The sequence below is a fragment of the Megalobrama amblycephala genome, linkage group LG11, assembly GCF_018812025.1.
Source record: "Megalobrama amblycephala isolate DHTTF-2021 linkage group LG11, ASM1881202v1, whole genome shotgun sequence".
Classification (NCBI taxonomy): Eukaryota; Metazoa; Chordata; class Actinopteri; order Cypriniformes; family Xenocyprididae; genus Megalobrama; species Megalobrama amblycephala.
In genome coordinates, this window is record NC_063054.1 from 37,800,716 (window position 1) to 37,820,549 (window position 19,834).

At 40.2% G+C, this 19,834-nt stretch overlaps 1 protein-coding gene across 1 annotated transcript; it reads left to right on the forward strand.

Annotated features, from left to right (window-relative positions):
- The first annotated feature begins 5,680 nt into the window (after positions 1–5,680).
- On the forward strand, positions 5,681–10,157 carry LOC125278593 (G-protein coupled receptor 6). Its single transcript, XM_048207880.1, has 2 exons — positions 5,681–6,339; positions 8,229–10,157. Exon 2 carries the CDS (start codon positions 8,237–8,239, stop codon positions 9,233–9,235), a length of 999 nt encoding a protein of 332 aa, XP_048063837.1. The 5' UTR covers positions 5,681–6,339; positions 8,229–8,236; the 3' UTR covers positions 9,236–10,157.
- The last annotated feature ends 9,677 nt before the right edge of the window (positions 10,158–19,834 follow it).

The window sequence follows — 19,834 nt, forward strand, 5'->3', positions numbered from 1 at the left end:
CTTAGCCTGAGCTAACTTGGTCACATCGAGTTAGGCGGGGCATGGTTTCAGCTCCACCCATGTTCCACCTCTTTGCCCATTTTCAGTTATCTGGGAGTGACGTGCTGCCAAGATGGTGACGGCCCACTTTAGGCTTCAAAAATGCTCTTCAGAAACCTACAGGTGACGTCATGGACACTATGTCCATATTTTTTTTACAGTCTATGGTGGAAACATACAGATTAAGGGGCGGTAATATTATAATAAGATCCCCTTCCTACATCACAGGGAGCGAAATCTGAGCATCTCGTTTTTTCACTTGCTTGCAGAGAAAGTCTTGCCAAAACAAAGTTATTGGGTTGTTCTTTTTCACGGTTTCTGGGTTGGTGGATGCACCGGGACCCAATTATAGCACTTAAACATGGAAAAAGTCAGATTTAAGACTTCGTTTTTCATGCACTGGTCAATATTGAGATTTTCATAACATGTCTTTTCTATTTGTGTGATTTCAATTTCAATACATACTCTATATTGCCGAAAGTTTGGGACGCCTGCCTTTACGTGCACATGAACTTTAATGACATCCCATTCTTATTCCGTAGGGTTTAATATGGAGTTGGCCCACCCTTTGCAGCTATAACAGCCTCAACTCTTCTGGGAAGGCTTTCCACAAGGTTTAGGAGTGTGTTTATGTGAATTTTTGATCATTCTTCTAGAAGCACATTTGTGTGGTCAGGCACTGATGTTGGCGAGAAGGCCTGGCTCACAGTCTCCACTCTAATTCATCCCAAAAGTGTTCTATTGGGTTGAGGTCAGGACTCTGTGCAGGCCAGTCAAGTTCCTTCACACCAAACTCGCTCATCCATGTCTTTATGGACCTTGCTTTGTGCACTGGTGCGCAGTCATGTTGGAGCAGGAAGGGGTCATCCCCAAACTTTTCCCACAAAGTTGGGAGCATGAAATTGTCCAAAATGTCTTGGTATGCTGAAGCATTAAGAGTTCCTTTCACTGGAACTAAGGGTTCAAGCCCAACCCCTGAAAAACAACCCCACACCATAATCCCCCCTCCACCAAACTTTACACTTGGCACAATGCAGTCAGGCAAGTACCGTTCTCCTGGCAACCACCAAACCCAGACTCATCCATCGGATTGCAAGACAGAGAAGCGTGATTCGTCACTCCAGAGAACACGTCTCCACTGCTCTAGAGTCCAGTGGCGGTGTGCTTTACACCACTGCATCCCACGCTTTGCATTGCACTTGGTGATGTAAGGCTTGGATGCAGCTGCTCGGCCATGGAAACCCATTACATGAAGCTATCTACACACTGTTCTTGAGCTAATCTGAAGGCCACATGAAGTTTGGAGGTCTGTAGCTGTTGACTCTGCAGAAAGTTGGTGACTTCTGCACACTGTGTGCCTCAGCATGCGCTGACCCCGCTCTTTGATTTTATGTGGCCTACCACTTTGTGGCTGAGTTGCTGTTGTTCCAATTGCTTCCACTTTGTTCTGATACCACTAACAGTTGACCGTGGAATATTTAGTAGTGAGGAAATTTCACGAATGGACTTATTGCACAGGTGGAAACCTATCACGGTACCATGCTTGAATTCACTGAGCTCCTGAGAGCGACCCATTCCTTCACAAATGTTTGTAGAAGCAGTCTGCATGCCTAGTGCTTGATTTTATACACCTGTGACCATGGAAGTGATTGGAACACCTGAATTCAATGATCCGGAGAGGTGTCTCAATACTTTTGGCAATATAGTGTATCTTTAAAGGCCGTGATTTTTTTTTCCAGTCTATGGAAGCTTGTTTCTGCGACAGAAACAAAATATACAAAAGGTAATTGTGTCTTTATATTTGCTTTCACTTGACTTTTTCTTGCGATTCTGAGTTATAACTAGCAATTCTCACTTTTTCTTAGAATTGTTAGATATAAACTTATAAAAGGTAATTGCGACTTTTTATTTCACAGTTCAGACTTTTTTCCTCTCAATTGTGCGTTTACTGTATATCTCACAATTCACAATTTGAGAATTGCATGATTTATAGAACATTTTATTCCTAAAAACGTGTTTTCTGGCTGTTGACAGTATTTTCTGATTTATGGAGTGATAAAAAGACCTTTAACTCTTAAGACATCAACAAGAATTTTGAAACCGGCTTTATCTGGTGTCCAAAAGTGTCTGCAAATAAGTACGTAATTGAGATAATGTATAATTTAAACCGCAGTTCAGAAAACTTGTAATACTAAACAATCGTCTTATTGTTCAGTGATTAATCAACTGGGGAAGTATGATGAGATCTGCCTTCAAAACTGACTGTGAAAGACCTGATAGGAACCGAATCATGAATATTTCTTCATATTAAGCAGTTTTTGTATTTGATTGTGTTTGATCAGACATTTGAACCAGTTAGAAACCACCTAGAACATGAATTATTATTGGTGTGTTATTGTAAGGATCAGGTGTTTGTGTATAATTCACTTCATTCAGTCTTTCTCTCCCTCCTCTTTCTTTTTCTCTGTTTGCATTGCTCTAATCGCTTGTATTTTTCAGCAGAGAGTAAATGCATGTAGCTGCGCTGGTTACTAGGATACTGAGAGAAGGATAGATGGAGAGATACAGAGAGAGAGAAGAGCTTCACTGCAGGCAGAAACTATAGTGACAGACATGTCACTGGTATTAATATATTATTATTATTATTATTATTATTATTATTATTATCAAATAGGATTATACTACTGTTCTTCAGTGCATGTAACTCTAGTTTTAGCCTCAAACTAAGAAACTTTCAGATCTCTTTTTGATTAAAACGCAACCAGAATCTTTAGTTATGATCATCATGTGTATAATCTCTCTCTCTCTCTGACTCTCTGAGCGTCCTGTAAATTTCCTGACAGCAGATGAAGACGGACACTGAGGGAGCTTTAGAAAGACACATGGCTGCTGTGATCATTCAGATGTTCACTGTGAATATGTGACTGTGAACAGAACATTCACCTCATGAGCTCCATTACACAGACTGTTTCTTCAGGCTTCACTGGATGGGAATGTTTCTGTCACCTTTCCTTGAACATGTTCTCCTTTGCTCAGAAGTTGTGTGAATGTAATATCTGTGCATTTGAATCTTGTACTGTGGCTGTACTATGGTACACTGATTGTATCAGATTAAAAAATGCTGGGTTAAAAACAACTCAAGATGGGTTAAAAATGGACAATCCCAGCGATTGGGTTGTTTTGACCCACTGCTTGGGTTAAATGTTTGCCCCAACCTGCTGGGCAGTTTTATTTAACTCAACTATTGTTTAAATTTTTTTTTAAAACGAACCCAAAGTATGTTGGAAATTAAAAATCAGACACATAATTACTAGAGGCAACAATAATAATCTAAAGGTGTACATTTATTAATAAGAAATTTTATTTTTATTTATTAAACTTTTTAATAAATGTTAATTTATTAATTTACTGAAGACATGTATCAATTTGACGGAGCTGCACTGCTCTCTCCTGAAGAGGGTGCAAAAACCCCACGATAAATAACTCAACACTTGGGTTATTACGTCTGACCCAGGATCTGTGTAACACAAAAACGACCCAAAGGCTGGGTCGTTACATCTGACCCAGGATCTGGGTAACACAAAAACGATCCAAACACCGGGTTGTTACATCCGACCCAGGATCTGGGTAACACAAAAACGACCCAAACACCGGGTCGTTACGTCTGACCCAGGATCTGGGTAACACAAAAACTACTCAAACACCGGGTCGTTACGTCTGACCCAGGATCTGGGTAACACAAAAACTACCCAAACACCGGGTCCTTACGTCCGACCCAGGATCTGGGTAACACAAAAACTACCCAAACACTGGGTTGTTACATCCGACCCAGGATCTGGGTAACACAAAAACTACCCAAACACCGGGTCCTTACGTCCGACCCAGGATCTGGGTAACACAAAAACTACCCAAACACTGGGTTGTTACATCCGACCCAGGATCTGGGTAACACAAAAACTACCCAAACACTGGGTTGTTACGTCCGACCCAGGATCTGGGTAACACAAAAACTACCCAAACACCGGGTCCTTACGTCCGACCCAGGATCTGGGTAACACAAAAACTACCCAAACACTGGGTTGTTACGTCCGACCCAGGATCTGGGTAACACAAAAACTACCCAAACACCAGGTCGTTACGTCCGACCCAGGAGCTGGGTAACACAAAAACTACCCAAACACTGGGTCGTTACGTCTGACCCAGGAGCTGGGTAACACAAAAACTACCCAAACACTGGGTTGTTACATCCGACCCAGGATCTGGGTAACACAAAAACGACCCAAACACCGGGTCGTTACGTCTGACCCAGGATCTGGGTAACACAAAAACTACCCAAACACCGGGTCGTTACGTCTGACCCAGGATCTGGGTAACACAAAAACTACCCAAACACCGGGTCGTTATGTCCGACACAGGATCTGGGTAACACAAAAACTACCCAAACACTGGGTTGTTACGTCCGACCCAGGATCTGGGTAACACAAAAACTACCCAAACACCGGGTCCTTACGTCCGACCCAGGATCTGGGTAACACAAAAACTACCCAAACACCGGGTCGTTACGTCCGACCCAGGATCTGGGTAACACAAAAACTACCCAAACACCGGGTCGTTACGTCTGACCCAGGAGCTGGGTAACACAAAAACTACCCAAACACTGGGTTGTTACATCTGACCCAGGTTCTGGGTAACACAAAAACTACCCAAACACTGACTGGGTTGTTACATCTGACCCAGGATCTGGGTAACACAAAAACTACCCAAACACTGACTGGGTTGTTACATCTGACCCAGGATCTGGGTAACACAAAAACTACCCAAAGACCGGGTCGTTACGTCCGACCCAGGATCTGGGTAACACAAAAACTACCCAAACACCGGGTCGTTACGTCTGACCCAGGATCTGGGTAACACAAAAACTACCCAAAGGCCAGGTCGTTACGTCCGACCCAGGATCTGGGTAACACAAAAACTACCCAAACACCGGGTCGTTACGTCTGACCCAGGAGCTGGGTAACACAAAAACTACCCAAACACTGGGTTGTTACATCCGACCCAGGTTCTGGGTAACACAAAAACTACCCAAACACTGACTGGGTTGTTACATCTGACCCAGGATCTGGGTAACACAAAAACTACCCAAACACCGGGTCGTTACGTCCTACCCAGGATCTGGGTAACACAAAAACTACCCAAACACCAGGTCGTTACGTCCGACCCAGGATCTGGGTAACACAAAAACTACTTAAACACTGGGTCGTTACGTCCGACCCAGGATCTGGGTAACACAAAAACTACCCAAACACCGGGTCGTTACGTCTGACCCAGGATCTGGGTAACACAAAAACTACCCAAAGGCCAGGTCGTTACGTCCGACCCAGGATCTGGGTAACACAAAAACTACCCAAACACCGGGTCGTTACGTCTGACCCAGGAGCTGGGTAACACAAAAACTACCCAAACACTGGGTTGTTACATCCGACCCAGGTTCTGGGTAACACAAAAACTACCCAAACACTGACTGGGTTGTTACATCTGACCCAGGATCTGGGTAACACAAAAACTACCCAAACACCGGGTCGTTACGTCCTACCCAGGATCTGGGTAACACAAAAACTACTTAAACACTGGGTTGTTACGTCTGACTCAGGATCTGGGTAACACAAAAACTACCCAAACACCGGGTCGTTACGGCCGACCCAGGATCTGGGTAACACAAAAACGAGCTAAACACTGGAAAAACAACCCCAAAAATGCTGAACTTGGGTAGAAAAAATAACCCAAGATTTTTTAGAGTGTATAGTACTGACAGCATGCACCTGTGAGATAGTATGAATTGTATAGTACATGCAGTATGCATTCAAGCATTGTTGTGAATAATGCTAAACAAATTTTGCAAGTTTGCCCTCCTTGATTGAATGCAAACAGATTTAGTGTAAAATACAGTATTTTTTCAATGCATTATAACAGAAAGTGTCACGTACACGCGCTCAGTATGCTGCATTGGATCAGACATGATATCTTGTGCACATCAGAACTTGCGATCAGGTCGCTGGTGTTCTTCGCTGAGTGATGTTCGGTCTCGCGCAGAGGAAAGTCGGCGGCGCGCTGACGTCACCAGGGTTTATTAGCGCCGCGCGGAGCCGCAGACGCCAGTCAGTCCCTCTCCACTCCCGCATGGATCCAGGACTCATGTCTGGGAATCCCAACCGGAGTAAAGGATTCACCTGAAGAACAACACGCGAGCGGTCTGCCGAAGAAAGCCTTTCCGTCTCTGTTTTCCTCCATGTGAAGGAAAAGGTATGACAACCGACTGCGTGTTTTTCCCGATTATAAACTCAGATGAGATGCTGCATTTGAAGTGCAAATTTTAAGTGTTTGTGCACAAACAAAACGAATTATTTTGTCATTTTTGCTGAAGCGAAGTTCTTTTTTTCAGCACTATGGAGAGCAGCAGTGAGAAGCTCGAGCGCCACTTATCAAGCATATGTTTGTTTTTGATCATGCAAACCTTTCCGAATGTTAAATTGGATTTTAAATGATGAGATTTTACTTCTTAATATGGTTGTATGTGTTAGTCTACGTGCGATATCGACCAAATAGACTTTTGTCCACATGCAATCATGGAGTGGCGACTATAAGTTTATGCACAAACGTTTTGTAATTTTTTCCGTGAGTAAAAGTGGGTTTTTGGATTAACAGTTTGGAGCGATTTTGTGTTTGTTTAGCTCTCCTGCCAACTTGATTGTGATTTTTAAGTACGCTTAATATGGTTTTACGCGTTAATTTATACAAGATGCCCCCTAGAGAAACGTCACTTCTGCCCACGTAGTGCTTTCTATTTCTTTTTCGTTCATGCATATTTGCATATTATGTACTGAACTAAGAGCTTATGTCTTTTAAAAGATGTTTCTGCTCAGATAAAACGCTTTATTTCGCCTTGTGCATGAGGAAAACGCATCGTTCTTGAGCAGCTTCAATTGATTTTCAATGGATTTCTTCATGCAAAAGATACTATGAAACTTCTTAATGTGTTGTGAAGTGTTAAATGCAGTTTGTATGTTTGCCCACATTAACTGAATGCAAAAAGTAAGAATATCATTGCATAAGTCATTATTGAGTGGGTTTTACTTCTTATTTAGAATCTCTAAATGTCATTTATCTGATGCATTTTTCTGAACTAAGAGCTTATACGATGTTTAATCTCAAATAAACTGCTTTATTTTGGCTTGTGCACAAAGAAAATGCTCATTCTAAGATTCAGCGCCAAATTGTAATGGCCAAGAATTGCAGGGATTTCTTCATGCAAATGATAAACTGAAGTCTCTACATGTTATTTATAGAGTTAGTTGATGCATTTGTCTAAACATAGATGTAATGTTTAAAAGACTGAATAAAACACTTTATTTTAGCTTATGCATGAAGAAAATGCTTGTTGTACGATTCAGAACCATGGATAGCTCCAGCTGATTTTCAGAGATTTCTTCATGCACATGAATTAGTGGAGTCTCTACATGACATTTATAGATTTACTTGATTAATTTCCCAAACTATAAGAGCTGATGATGTTTAAAAGATGTTCATGCTCCAATAAAATAATTTATTTTGCCTTATGCATGAGGAAAACACTTATTCTGAGATTCAGCTCCAATTGATTTTCATGCAAATGATACACTGAAGTCTCTACATGTAATTTATAGAGTTAGTAGATGAATTTTTCTAAACTAAGAGGTCATAACATTTAAAAGATGTTTATCCTCGAATAGAACTCTTTACTTCGGCATATGCATGAGGAAAATGCTTGTTCTGAGATTCAGGTCCAATTGGTTTTCAGAGATTTCTTCTTGCACATGATTTAGTGGAGTCTCTACACATCATTTATAGATTTACTTGATGCATTTCCCAAACTATAAGAGCTTATAATGTAAACTGCTTTATTTCAGCTTATGCTTGAAGAAAATGCTCATTCTTAGATTCAGCACCAATTTTTATTTGCCAAGAATTGCAGAGATTTCTTCATGCAAATGAAATGACATTTATAGATTTACTTGATGCATTTCCCAAACTATAAGAGCTTATGATTTTTAAAAGATGTTTATGCTCAAATAAAATAATGTATTTTGCCTTGCGCATGAGGAAAACACAACTGACTCCAATTGACTTTCATGCAAATTATGTTTTGTGTCCAGGTTGAGAGATGAACGAGAGCGGAGCGCTCAACGAGAGCGCCGCGGGTCTGCCGTCGTCCTCGTGGCTGGAAGCCGAAGCCTTCGACGGCAACCGCAGCCTGGCGCTCTCATCGGCGGCCCTGGATTTCCACGTGAACCCGTGGGACATCATGCTGTGCCTGTCGGGGACGGTGATCGCCTGCGAGAACGCCATCGTGGTGGCCATCATCTTCTACTCGCCAACGCTGCGTAACCCCATGTTCGTCCTGATCGGCAGCCTCGCCACCGCTGACCTCCTGGCCGGCATGGGATTAATCCTGAACTTCGCGTTCCAGTATCTGGTCTCGTCCGAGACCATCAGCCTTATCACGGTGGGATTCCTGGTGGCTTCCTTCACGGCGTCCATCAGCAGCCTGCTGGCCATCACGGTCGACCGCTATCTGTCACTGTACAACGCCTTGACGTACTTCTCAGAGAAGACGCTGCATTATGTGCACCTGATGCTGGTGGGAACGTGGGGCGCGTCACTCGCCCTGGGACTGCTGCCCATTTTGGGCTGGAACTGCTTGGACGACGCGTCCACCTGCAGCATTGTGCGTCCGCTCAAGCGCACCAACCTCACCCTGCTGGCCGCGTCCTTCTTCGTCATCTTCGCCCTCATGCTCAGCCTGTACTTCAAGATCTGCAAAATAGTTTGTCGACACGCGCACCAGATCGCGCTGCAGCAGCACTTCTTCACCACCTCGCACTACGTGGCCACCAAGAAGGGCGTCTCCACGCTCGCCATCATCCTGGGCACGTTCGGTGCCAGCTGGCTGCCGTTCGCCATTTACTGTCTGGTCGGGGAGCGCGAGTATCCGCAGGTTTACACGTACGCCACGCTGCTCCCCGCCACGTACAACTCCATGATCAACCCCATCATCTACGCCTACCGCAACCCCGAGATCCAGCGCTCCATTTACATGCTCTTCTGCGGCTGCTTTCAGAGCAACGGCTCGTACCGCTCCAGATCGCCCAGCGAGGTGTAGATCTTTGCTTTTCAACCCTGGAACAGTTTATCCAACCAATTTTGTTGTTGAGCATCATATTTGATACATCAGGCTTTTATGGCTAATATAGTCTGATATAGTGAGAGAAACAAACGCTAGAGAGCCAAACTTTGGTTTATATGCTCAAAAATAAAGGTAATGCAAATCAATGATATCTTTATTAATATAAATATCTCCCAATAATGTGATTTTAAATTCTTAGTTTATGATCAAAGCTCTGTAGTTTTAAAACATATAATGCAATGCAATACAAACATGATTGAGAGATGAACAAATAAACCTTCCTCAAAAGCCTGATGATCATATTTGATACTCATGATCTTTCTAATAAACGATGTCTGGATAATCAAGTAAACCGAAGTCGAAATATTACTAACAATATATTACGTTTACTTGATAAAAATCAGTGCAGATTTGACAGCAGAAAGACACGAGCTGAAGGAGGACGTTTGTACAATTATACTAAAAGACTTTTACTTGATAAAACTGTCTAAACTATCAATCAGACGACAGAAGGACCGGAGGAGATTGCGTGCATCATTTAGCGGCCTTAAAAATCCCTGTGTCACATACGATACAGTAGGATTTATAGGGTTAAACACTCTCGTTCATGTGCATGAGTATAAATATGGCGCTCAAAGTGTCTGTTGTTCAATTGCACTTTACTGAGATCAGGACGTCTCGACACGCTGTGAACAAGCAACAACCCGCATCAAGAATGTATATTTATATTATTTATAAGCCACATGTTGCACTTTACTGTACAAATCTAGATGCCAAAGCAGTATTGCATAGGCCTACGTGTTTTACTCGTGTGATGGGTTTTCTATTTTGTAAAGTTGTCCATGAATGTACATTTTATACAAAACAGTGAACACAAAATAAAACGTGAAAAGCTCAAGTAAAATGGACTGTTTTTTTATTGCTTTGTCGGGTCGAAGTGTGTTTGTGCACGTGTGTGAGGAACTAAAGCAATAATACAAGGGACATACAAATAAAGACACAATGGTAATTTTTGTCTGAACTATCCCTTTGTGAAAATGTTCTGTACATTCAATCTGTGAATACACTTTTTTAATGCCGACACACTTAAAGATACACTATGTAACGTTTTTTGTTCAAAATTAACAATTTGAATGTCAAAACATCCTTCTTCCAAAACATGTTTTTGTCCTACCCTGATTCACTGTGGTAAGTGTTTATATTTTAGACCCGATGGGATGGTTTTGGCTGGAAATTGCTTACGTACGTCACTCACGCTTGCATGTCTCATATCCATAAATATAGAAAAGTTGCTGTCTGGTGTGGGAGTTTCAGAGGTTAGTTGTCACAAGTGAGAAAGACTGACATGGAGCAGCTAAACCTCCAACCTCTAGGGAATCTCCTGTTTTAAACAAACGACAAACAGAAGAGAGTCTGCTGGCGAAAACAGAACGCGACAGAGCTCGTGATAAAACATCGGCTTGGCTTTTCAGAGATGGTGAGAACTGAAATTTTGTAAAAGCGATGCAGAGATGATGGTGTTTTTATTACTCAACAGGTGAGTACGGTATTTGATGTAAGGGATAACGTAGCTGGGGTCCTGATCACCCTTATTTTGCAATAACAACTGGCTGGATGTACAGCATCTCACAAAAGTGAGTTCACCCCTCACATTTCAGCAACCATTTTAGTATGTCTTCTCAAGGGACAATACTAGAGAAATGAAACTTGTATATATTTTACAGTAGTCAATGTGCTGCTTATATAGCAGTACAGATTTACTGTCCTCTGAAAATAACTTAACATAAAGCCATTATTGTCTACATAGCTGGCAACAAAAGTGAGTACACCCTAAGTGATAACAGCTGTAAGTTGTTTAACCATGCAAAGCCACATGTCCTATTCATCATGTTCATGTTTTTGTCTGCTTGACAGGACCATACAAATGTGTGGATCTTGTATTAGAGCGGTTTAAATTTTGCGCTTTGAGTATAATCCTCTCATACTGATCACTGGAAGTTCAACATGGCACCTCATGGCAAAGAACACCCTGAGGATTTGAGAATTAGAATTGTTGCTCTCCACAAAGATGGCCTAGGCTATAAAGGACGCAGTTGCGCAGTACAATTTTTTTCTATACTTTTACCAGAGATCATGTCGTCAACGGGACAAGAAAAATAGTGCATACACCATTGCAACACAGTTCAGAAGATACACCAAGAGAACAGGTATCAAAAACAATGGAGAAGGCATGCTTCTGTGTTTACTCGTCTTGTATTTGAATCGCTCTTCACACACTCTTCTTCAACGACTGCACATTGTGCTCAGTAGTATGCGTATTGCCACCTAGTGGACGAAATTTGTGCTGCACGCGGACGGGGTGTGCGGCCGGCCGCGAGCCCTCCGCATGACGAAAATAACGTCATGTGGACGGTGCACAAACGTGGACGGCTGAAGTAATACCCGGGGCTTAAGAAGATTGATAACACCCTGAAACTGAGTTACAGTGCAGTGCTAGATTACAATAGTGCTCACACAAAATATTGACACTTTGGACACAGTTTTGACATGTTCACTTAGGGTGTGCTCAATTTTGTTGTCAGTTATTTAGACAATAATGGCTGTATGTTGAGTTATTTTCAGAGGACAGTAAATCTGTACTACTATACAAGCAGCACATTGACTACTCTAAAGTATATCCAATTTTAATTTCTATAGTATTTTCCATTGAGAACATATTATTAAATGGTTGCTGAAATGTGAGGGGTGTACTCACTTTTGTGAGAGACTGTACATTATCCCACTTATTACACGGCTACTTGCCAGATAAGTAAATAATTGTACATGAAATATTAATCTGAGTCGAAATATACGCAAAATGCATGCAGTTTTTAACTAAAATCAAACTAAAAGTTGTAAACTAAAATCGCATTTCCCCCCTCATTAACTGTTGTTTCTATTAAAGAACATAGTTCTTTAATTCATTCACTTATTTTTGACACTCCCTGTTAAGTATTATTATAGTTTTGATCATATTATATTACAGGGGGCCTTTGAATGTTGTGTTGCATAGTAGAGGCTTTTGAGTCATAAAATGTGCCATCTGTAACTGGTTAAACTGTAAAGTCACAGAATATCTTGTGGTTTGTGTCGTCACTATCAGCACCTGCTGTGTTCGATGAGTAATGATGCTCGTCTGACAGTCATGAATATTTCCTCCTTCAGCACTAATGAAGTTCCTGCTGGACGAGGCGCATCTGTGCTCGTATAGATTCATTCGTTCAGATGCAGGTGGAGCAGGTACTGGACGTCCCTGTAACATCTCATTAAATCCTTCTGCTCAATGGTTTGTGGTTCTTTTAAGTTCAGACTATCCAGACTAAACAGGGGTTTTCAATCTTGATCAACCTTATGCAAGGGACCCCCATCCTAAAATGTAAAAAAAACCTCATTACAGTACTGTACTGTTAGATTTTAATGTATTTATTTATTTATATTAATGATTTATTTATTTACTTACTTTAATCTTGCTTTTATTTATGTTTTATATTTTTCCATAGAAAAGTGCTCTACATCTGTGTATGTTTAGGCTGTTAGAGGTTTGCCTGGTCATTCTTTCTCCACTGATGACCATTTTAAAAGTAGTCATGTATTGTAACAAAATATTTGCAGATATTTCATTATGTTACAGTAGGTATGTTTGTTTTTTTATTGAAAGCTCTTAAAAGTGTGAAATAGATTTTATTTTATATTTTTTGTTTATATTTTTATTATTTTTGAGATATGATTGGTGTATATATGATAGTGTAAGAAATGAGCTTTAAATAATTGACAGAGAAAAGTCTGTTGTTTCACCAAAAGATTAAAAATTACCAGGTCAAAATGTAAAAATAAAATAAAATAGTAAAGTAATATAGCTGCAAGCAGCAATAATCAGAAAAGGAAATATTTGTGGACATCTGTGATCATGAGGTTAGGATAAAGCTGTTTAAATTACATCAGTAAAGTACTTAAAACATAATAACATAGTTTATAACTTCTGAGCAGTAGGTGGCGCTATAACGAAACTCTGCATGCACCCTCAAGTCATGCCTGTGATGACATGTACCAAGTTTCGTGTCAATACACAAAACTTTTGCAAAGATACAGCTGCATATCCATTTTGGCGTGCTCGCAGTCAAATTTGTTGACGCAGTGTAAAACAACGATTGGCTCTATCAGAAACTTTTTGTCATGAGTGTCTGTAGATGCTACACACCAAATTTCATACGAATCGGAGAAATTTTTGTGGGAGGAGTTCGAAAAAGTAGGTTTTGAATAAAATTAAATAAGTAAGTACAGTAAGTATGGTAGAATATGACAAATTTGAAGTCATACGACTCAGCATAAGCCAACGAATCTAATGATGTAAGTTAAATGACAATATGTTGCATTTTTCATATGTTATAAGCATTTTCATAAATTTCATTATATCTCTTGACCATTTGGGGGCACTGACTTAAAACTTTATAGGTCTTCTCAGAACATGGCCTCGATGAATCATACCAAGTTTCGTAACGATACATTCATGCATTCGTAAAACACAAAGATCAATCAAAGATCAACTCGGCATGCCTCAAGGAATCTAAAAAGACCATCCTCATGATTTTAGGACAAGGCATTCAAAAGTTATAAGCAAAAATAGCCATTTTTCCTATCTTGGCACCAGTAGTTGGTGCTGTGCATGTACCCTCAAGTCATGCCTGTAATGACACCTTGATACCAAGTTTGGTGTCAATACACCAAGTTATTCCAGAGATACAGCATCATATGCATTTTTGTGTGCTCGCCATCAAATTTGTTGACGCGCTATACGAGAATGGATTGGCCGATCAAAAATCTTTTAATAACTTTTTTGCCTGGGGTGTGAGTAGATGCTACATACCAAATTTCGTGCAAATTGGACAAATGCTCTAGGAGAAGTTTGAAAAAGGATGTTTTTCAAAAATTTCAAAATAGCGGAAAATCTTTCATGGCATTCGAATCAACATGAGCCATGGAATCAGAGGAAAAAATAATTTTGTTTCTAGCATAAATCTTTGAACTGTTGGTGGCGCTAGAGGTTTTGAGGTAGAGACTCCAAATTTGCTATGGTAACATTTCAGACTGTCCTTTATTTGTGTGCCAAATTTCATAACTTTCTACCATACGGTTCTATAGGCTGCCATAGACTCAAGAGTGGAAAAAGAATAATAAGAAAACTAACGATTTCAATAGGGGTCTTCGCCCCTTGCATGGATGAATTAGAAAATTGATAGGGGGAATTTTCATTTCATGGATACTTTAAACATTAAAGGCAATGTGAAACATTTCTAAAACATAAAACATAACATTTCTAAACATTTCTGAAACATTTACCAACTCTCAATCAACATGCAGCACTGCCAATTTTTCTATATAGAGTGTATTCGTTACGATCCCGATCGTAATGTATGTCTCCCAATGGCAAGTTGATTCTGATGGCATATTGACTTTCAGAAACAGATCTTGCCCATAATAGGCATTTTGACACAAGAAGGACTGTAATCATAATTTGTCTGGTTGTGGCAACAAAAAAAAAAGCAAAAAAAAAAAAAAGCTTTTTGTGATGTTTGTGGCTGAAACAGACCCTGAGTTTTTGTTCTCTAAAAAATAAAACACCAAAGCAGACCCTATGTTGGAGTGTTTGTGTGTTATCGGTCTGTGTTTGAACAGACAGGGAAGCCCTGCTGATCGTCCTGCTCTCTTCTGCAGTGAATCCAGCCGCTGTGTGACACATGAACAGTGTTGAATCACAGTTCTGATGGACGTGGGCGCAGCAGACGTGGGATGGAGGGTGTCTGCTGGGTGCTAAATGATGAGCCGTCTTCAAGAGGTTTAGAGCTGGTAAGTAAAAAAGGCTTCTTCTCATGTTCCTGCATTACAAACAAGCAGGTCATGGGTTCGATTCCCAGCAAATGCATATGCGTACTACCTTAAATGCGATGCAAGTCGCTTTGGATAGAAGCATCTGCCAAATGCATCAATGTCACCTGTATGTCGGACTCCTCAGATGAGCAAAAAACAGTGTCTAATCAGCCAATCACATGGCAGCAACTTAGGCATGTAGACTTGATCTACTGAAGTTCAAACTGAGCATCAAATAAGCACTCGTTACAACAGAGGTCTGCAGAAGAGCATCTCTGAACACACAACACATCCAACCTTGAAGGAATGTTTCCAGCTGTTTGTTGAATCTGTGCCACAATGAATTAAGGCAGTTCTGAAGGCAAAATGGGGTTAAACCCATTTCAGTGAAGAAATGATAAAAATGCAAAATTGTCTCTTTTTCCAGTCCACAAAATGAACATTTGATTTCTGTTTCCTCTGCATACGTACATGACCTCATTGAGTTCTGCGCATTCACTTCACTGGGCGGAAGCGCCGGGCAAATGTTGTTAAATGTGTTTTATTGACCTCTATTAGAGTGACATCATCTATGGTCTGAACTTCACTGTCAGTTTGAGATCTCTGAGAGCTTAGTGTGAGTATCAGCAACGCAGACATTTATGAGCGCTGTCAGTTCAGTCGCGGTTATCCTAGTCTCGCGTAGCCAGACCTTCAGACTGACAGCAGAAGGTCTGGACTCTATCGCAGCTTTCATTGGGCAAGGACCGCCCAAGAGGACGTTTGACTGACATGTAATGCAACCAATCACAGTTAGTTTTTTCCATTTAGAGGCGTGAAAATGTAACGTCGATGTCCCTACAATAACAGACCGGCATGCATCTAATAAATAATTCTGCAACAACAGAGCCGCAATCTTTACTTACTTTTGAAAATCCTAAGTTGAGTTGATCCTTGTAAGCACTTGTAAACATGACGGAGTTCTTCTTCCATGAGGGGGTTTGGCATCACAGTGTTTGTTTCCAGGCGGGCCGCTAAAGAACGCAACACACACGTCTTCCAGACATCCTGTAGAATTCAACCAACCAGTTGATGACTTTAAAAATCTTGAAGTGTTTCCAGTTAAGTTTTCCATATGCGTCAGATGTTCAGCCAACGGTCCGTGGGCGTGACGTCTGAGGTGGAGACTATGGTTATCCCAGCTAACAAAAATATATTCTAAGAACGTTTTGCAAACTTTCTCATTTACTGCAGGTATGGAAAATTTATTTATGAATGTAATCTGAATGCCCAGCTTTTCAATACATTTTAAAAATGTTTTCTTAGTTTTGTGAACTTTAAAGGGGATGATAAACGGAGCAACTTTTTGAGCAATTTTGCAGAGCGATGTTGCTTGGGCACACATTTCGTATCCAGAAATGTGTTGCCCATTCTCAATGGGAAACTGCCCAAGCAACATTGCTCAAAAAGTTGCCCCGTGTATCATCACCTTAATGGAACATTCCATTTTTGCCTTCAAACATTATGGGATGTTACTTTTGAATCTTCTCTGAACATTCTGAAACCAGTTGAACATTTAAAAAAAAAAAAAAAAAAAAAAAAAGTTCCAGGAATGATGTGTATATAATGTTTTTATACTAATGCTTTGAGAACATTATTAAAGACAAAGACTTTATATATAGACACTCTTATTATTATGAATCAGAGAAAGTGCAATGTGGTGGAATAAGTCCCGCCTTCTAAATAAGAGCCAGTCGCTAACCAGTAAAGTCATCGCATCACTGCAGGCCGTTAGAAGCTCCGGTTCCTATAGAAACAGTCAGACACGCTTCTTAGACAAAGATGCACACTTAGGACTGCGCATTAGCTTGCTCCAGCCTTGAATGCCTTTTTTTGTTGTTGTCATGATTAGAGTGTTTAAGAACAAAATTTATGAGACGGTTGTTGTCAGATTTCATTGGTTATTTCAAATATGAAATTTAATCGAAAGCTTGGCAAACAGCTTTGGAGAATTTGATGTTTCCCCATTCAAAGAGATAGAAGCTGCACTTGCATGCCTGAGAGGCGTTTCTAAGATGGCCGCCGAGTGAAATGACTTTGTTGAAGAACAGATAACTGAATGAACATTCTTGAACGTTATTGGAAGAATGTTCGCTCATAATTGCCTTGTTATGACCCGTTCACACCAAAGATGATAACTATTGCCTAACGATAAAGATATGGTTTAAAAATCATTCTAAATGTAAAAGAATAGCCGTGTTCACACCACAACTATAACAAGCGGAGGCCTTACGGGTCTGGAAGGACATGAGGGTGAGTAATTAATGACATTATTTTTATTTTTGGGTGAACTGACCCTTTAATCAACAGAAGAATCGTGCGCTGGTGTGGACGCTAAAATTTTTAAAATTTAATTCATACAGCGAGAGTTTTAGTTTCACATTTGATTATTCATATTCTGTAGTCGCCTATTTAGTTATATAGTTCTTTAACTGGGATTCTGCATCATCTTGTTTTGAGACCATTGTGTTATAATTGTTGTTTCTCAGCATTGCTGAAGTGGATGAAGTGATTCCCGCAGTGTTTGGTCCGGTGTCTGAGCTTTCTGGCTCTGCAAAGGGTTTTCTTGCGCGCTCATATGTTTTATGCATGTGCGCCCACACGAACCATCTGAATTTCTAAAGCGCCTCTAGTCATCTTAGCAACACACCCACTAAATGACACAGAACCTTCAGCGTTCATCATCAACGTCATCAGCATCTTCCCTCCTCTTCATTACCATCATCATCATCATCTCATTTATTACCACAATATCGACAAAGTGCGACCCTGCAAAGTTAAACATTCACGTGTTTTCAATCATCTAGCAAACTAGTGTCGTTGTTTGATAAATGCTTTTAGAAAACAATATGCTTTCAGTGGTGGTGGTGGGGGGGTAATTTAAACAAACGAATCAAGTAATTATATACAAACATTTCAGTAAAATTAAGTGTGATGCATTTCAAAAACTAGTAAACAAACACACACATTAATAACAGAAATAGATGAGCAACTACTTTTAATTTCCAGGGAAATGCTCAGAACACACACACGCACACGTGATTTGTTTTGTCATGAGATGACTTTCATTTGCATGCAGGCACGTGCACAGGTAGGGCTCAAGCTGTGCAGATCACATGCCCTTTTTGTCCTTACACTCCGAAGTGCCCTTTTTTTTGGAGGTGTTTTATTTTATTTATTCATTTTCTTCAATAAATTAATGCTATTCGTCACCCTTTAAGCATGTCTGACTGATTTACAAATATATTTAGCCTAATAAAAGGTATTAAAAAGAGCTTGTGACAAAATCGTTTTGGTTCCGCTCAAACTGTCAGTCAAACCTCTTAACTCCGCCCCCTGAGTGCCGCGAACTGAAGTTCCACTTCCACAGCAGAGCAGCTGAACGTCTTGCAACGGTAAATAAATATCTTGTTGTTTGAATAATTAGGCTACAAGTCGTTGTCTTTACGAAAGAAACACTAGTATGTCTATAAAGTTTCATATTTTATGCATTTGAGGCCTGAGACCGGCGGCGGAGAGAGAGAGAGAGGGGGCTAGCATTTGCCATCTAAGTTAGTCATAGCCAATAGCATACAAATAGCCTTAAATAGCCTGTGAAAACAGTAGTATTACATCTTTTATAAATTGAGATTTTGGCCAAACGTATTTTACAACAGGAAAAACTGAGCGCTCATAACCTATTGATGATGACGTAGCCTAATGTGATGATGTTTTTGCACATTGCACATTTCCACACATATAACTGCATTTGACTTTGACACAAAGCGAGTGATCCTCGTCAGCTAGGTAAAATATATTTCTAAGAAATTTCTTATTTGATTTATGATGGCTATCTGCTGATACACTTAGTTCATTAACATTTAATCATATTATATATGGTCACACAGTATGGTTAATGTTTACGATGTTAAGTATTTGATATATATATATATATATATATATATATATATATATATATATATATATATATATATATATATAAATCTATATAACTGTCATTAATAGTGAATAAATATAAAGCTTTTGATACTATTATTTTGTGTTATTTATTGGGGTTGGGGGGGGGTGCCCTTTCACATGCCCCTCAAAAGGTCTGTGCACGGCCCTGTTTGCATGCATGTTTCTCAAAACACACACACACACACAAAAAAAATCACCTCACTGATCTATTATTGGCACTGCAGCGACATCTACAGGTCACAGCGGATCATTACAGGATTTCGTCGGATGCGCTTCTCAGTTTGACAGACAGACGGCGCTGGCGAGTGCCATTAATGTCCTTAAAAATAATCCTCACTTTTAGTTTAAAGGTGAAATATTCTATTGACAGCTCCTAAAATATTTAGTATTTGGTTTGATATATTGTAAAGTACCAAAACTTAATTTTTAAAATTATTTGTTGAAAGTGACATGTGAAGGCCCAGTATGGTAACCCATACTCAGTTTTGTATTCTGCATTTTATCCATTCAAGTTAGTCCACACATTAGGAGTAGTGAGTATTGAACACACACTTTGCAAACCGTGGACACGCAGTGATTAGGAGTTAGGTGCCTCAGTCATTTCCTGCCTAACCTTCGGGTTTACCGTCTGACCTTTAGGACACAACTGCCCCCTATGACAACTCATGGAAA

Bases quoted from the DNA above. Each gene is read 5' to 3' on its own strand.
- LOC125278593 (XM_048207880.1), top strand. From the start codon at position 8,237: ATGAACGAGAGCGGAGCGCTCAACGAGAGCGCCGCGGGTCTGCCGTCG.